This window comes from Cyprinodon variegatus, unplaced genomic scaffold (assembly GCF_000732505.1).
Source record: "Cyprinodon variegatus isolate N-32 unplaced genomic scaffold, C_variegatus-1.0 Scaffold779, whole genome shotgun sequence".
NCBI classification, from domain to species: domain Eukaryota; kingdom Metazoa; phylum Chordata; class Actinopteri; order Cyprinodontiformes; family Cyprinodontidae; genus Cyprinodon; species Cyprinodon variegatus.
In genome coordinates, this window is record NW_015151232.1 from 72,528 (window position 1) to 74,571 (window position 2,044).

General features: G+C 43.7%; 1 protein-coding gene across 1 annotated transcript in view; it reads right to left on the reverse strand.

Annotated features, from left to right (window-relative positions):
- LOC107098453 (rho GTPase-activating protein 22-like) overlaps positions 1-1,052 on the reverse strand; it is a 63,883-nt gene extending 62,831 nt beyond the window's left edge. Inside the window, exon 1 of the mRNA XM_015396163.1 lies at positions 861-1,052. Within this exon, the coding sequence (XP_015251649.1) occupies positions 861-903 (43 nt within the window). The 5' untranslated portion in view covers positions 904-1,052. The remainder of the gene's footprint in view (positions 1-860) is intronic.
- Positions 1,053-2,044: the final 992 nt, after the last annotated feature.

Sequence of the window (2,044 nt, forward strand, 5' to 3'; positions counted from 1 at the left end):
AAGTCATTCTTTTAAATTTTCTTTTCAAAGATAACATTCTCTTCTTCAGCCCAATAAAAACTCTCCCCCTGAACAATAAAAATGTCGCTAACGTCCAGCCGACCAATAGAAACACATCTTTGCTTATCATTCCAGAGGAAAGCCCGCTGCCACAGGAAAAAAAAAAAACTAACAAAAAAACACTGTAAAAACACTATTTTAATCTGTAAAGCATTATTCGAAAGGACAGCAATTCATAAAACTAAATCTGAAGAAGAGAATTTGAAAAAAATATGATAAAACAAAATATGATTTAAAAAGTTTGAAAAATGCTTTAAAAATGCAATCTGAGAAAAAGCAATGTTGCTCACAAACCTTTTTTTATTAAGCTGTTTTTAACTTTTTAATTTTTTAATTACCATTTTTGTAAATTGTTTTCGCTTACATTAATAATGGAATAAAAGTCACTCCATACTCTGTCCCCAGCTTTATGCCACTGCAGTGGAAGATTTAAACATTCAGGAACATATTCATTTCAATTGAATCTGGTCCCTATTATAACTGTTGTCATGGAGATGAGAGCCAAGAGATGAAGGAAGAATAAAGACATGCTTCCTAATAAATCAGGGCTGCAGCAGCTTCCAGAGATGCTGCGATACACACCAGCAGCATCCCCAGCTGGAGTAACATGCTACTGCGGAGCAGGAGGTTTCCTGCGTGGGCAGATGTTGCAGACTGAGGGGGTTCCTCTGAATGCAGCATCACCTCAGATCCTGTTTGTTTCTCAGGAAATCTAAACCATATGAAAGTTTTACAGGAGCAGAGGTGAGGATGCTGCTGCAGGTGTCAGGGAGCATGCATGGAAAGCAGAAGACACCTACCTCTCCTGGTCTGTCTGATCTTTGGGCTCAGCATGGTGGTCATTGCTCGTCGGTTCGCTCTCCCCTCAGCATATTCCTGTTCATCCCAACACCCCACCCCTGCCTCGCTCCCTCTGCCTCGCTCCTCTTCCTCTCCTTCTGACCTTCTGCAGTGCAGCCGGCTGCTAGGGGGTTGGGTGAATGCGATGAGGGGAGGAGAATAGAGAGAAAACGGGGGTGGAGAGAGAAGCAAGGAGGAGGAAATACAGCTTTATTTTTTATTTTTGCTGTCCACTCCCCCGTTGTGCCCCCCACCCACCCATTACATTATTCATAGCTGATATGAGGAGGGTCCAGCACCAGCAGAACGTCTGCAGATGCAAATGTTCCTTTTCTGCACAGGTCTAGATCTCTCCTGTAAAGAGGAGGGAGGGTTTCATCTAGCATGTGTCTCCTCCCTCAGCACCTAATTAGCCTCAGCCTCGTTACACCTCCTCTGATCACTGAAACACCCCAGCCCTCCTCATCCCTACACTCCTTGTTTTATTCTCCTCCTTTTCTCTCAGTCTACCTTTGACCTGAAATTCATCTTCATCATTCCTGGTTTCCTTTCAGCCAGCTGCCTTTGTTGGAGCCGCTCCTATCTGGAGTTTCTTAGTAGTCGCACCAGCTCTGGTTCAGGACGAGAGCAGACAGCTCAGACAATATGCAGTAATTAGAGCCTCTGGTCAATCCACTGGGATGACCCCCCACCCCCACCCACAGCAGCCTGTTATTAACACAGGAAAGTGTGGGAAGTGCTGAAATAAATAACCTCACAAACTTCATGCACTTCGCTATTCAACAGAAGTTCAGATTGTCTCTAGAAAACTTTCCTTTGTTTTTTTCTTCTGTTTAAAGATTATAAAATCCAGAATTAAATTTCTCAGAAAACACTTGAACCCCAGTCATCTTCAGCAGATGGCCGCTCACACTGAGTCTGGTTCTTGCTCTGCTGGAGGCTTCTTCCTGTTAAATGGGAGTTTTTCCTCTCCACTGTCGCTACAAGCATGCTTGGTGTGAGGGATTGCCTTCCAGCCAAAGAGTTGATGCAATCAGATGGTTTTCCTTAGAGAGAAAACTTTGAATCAATCTGACTGGATGAAATAATAGCTGCATGAATCATGACAGCAGACAAGATAGAGGAGAGCAGGAGGCGGGGTTAC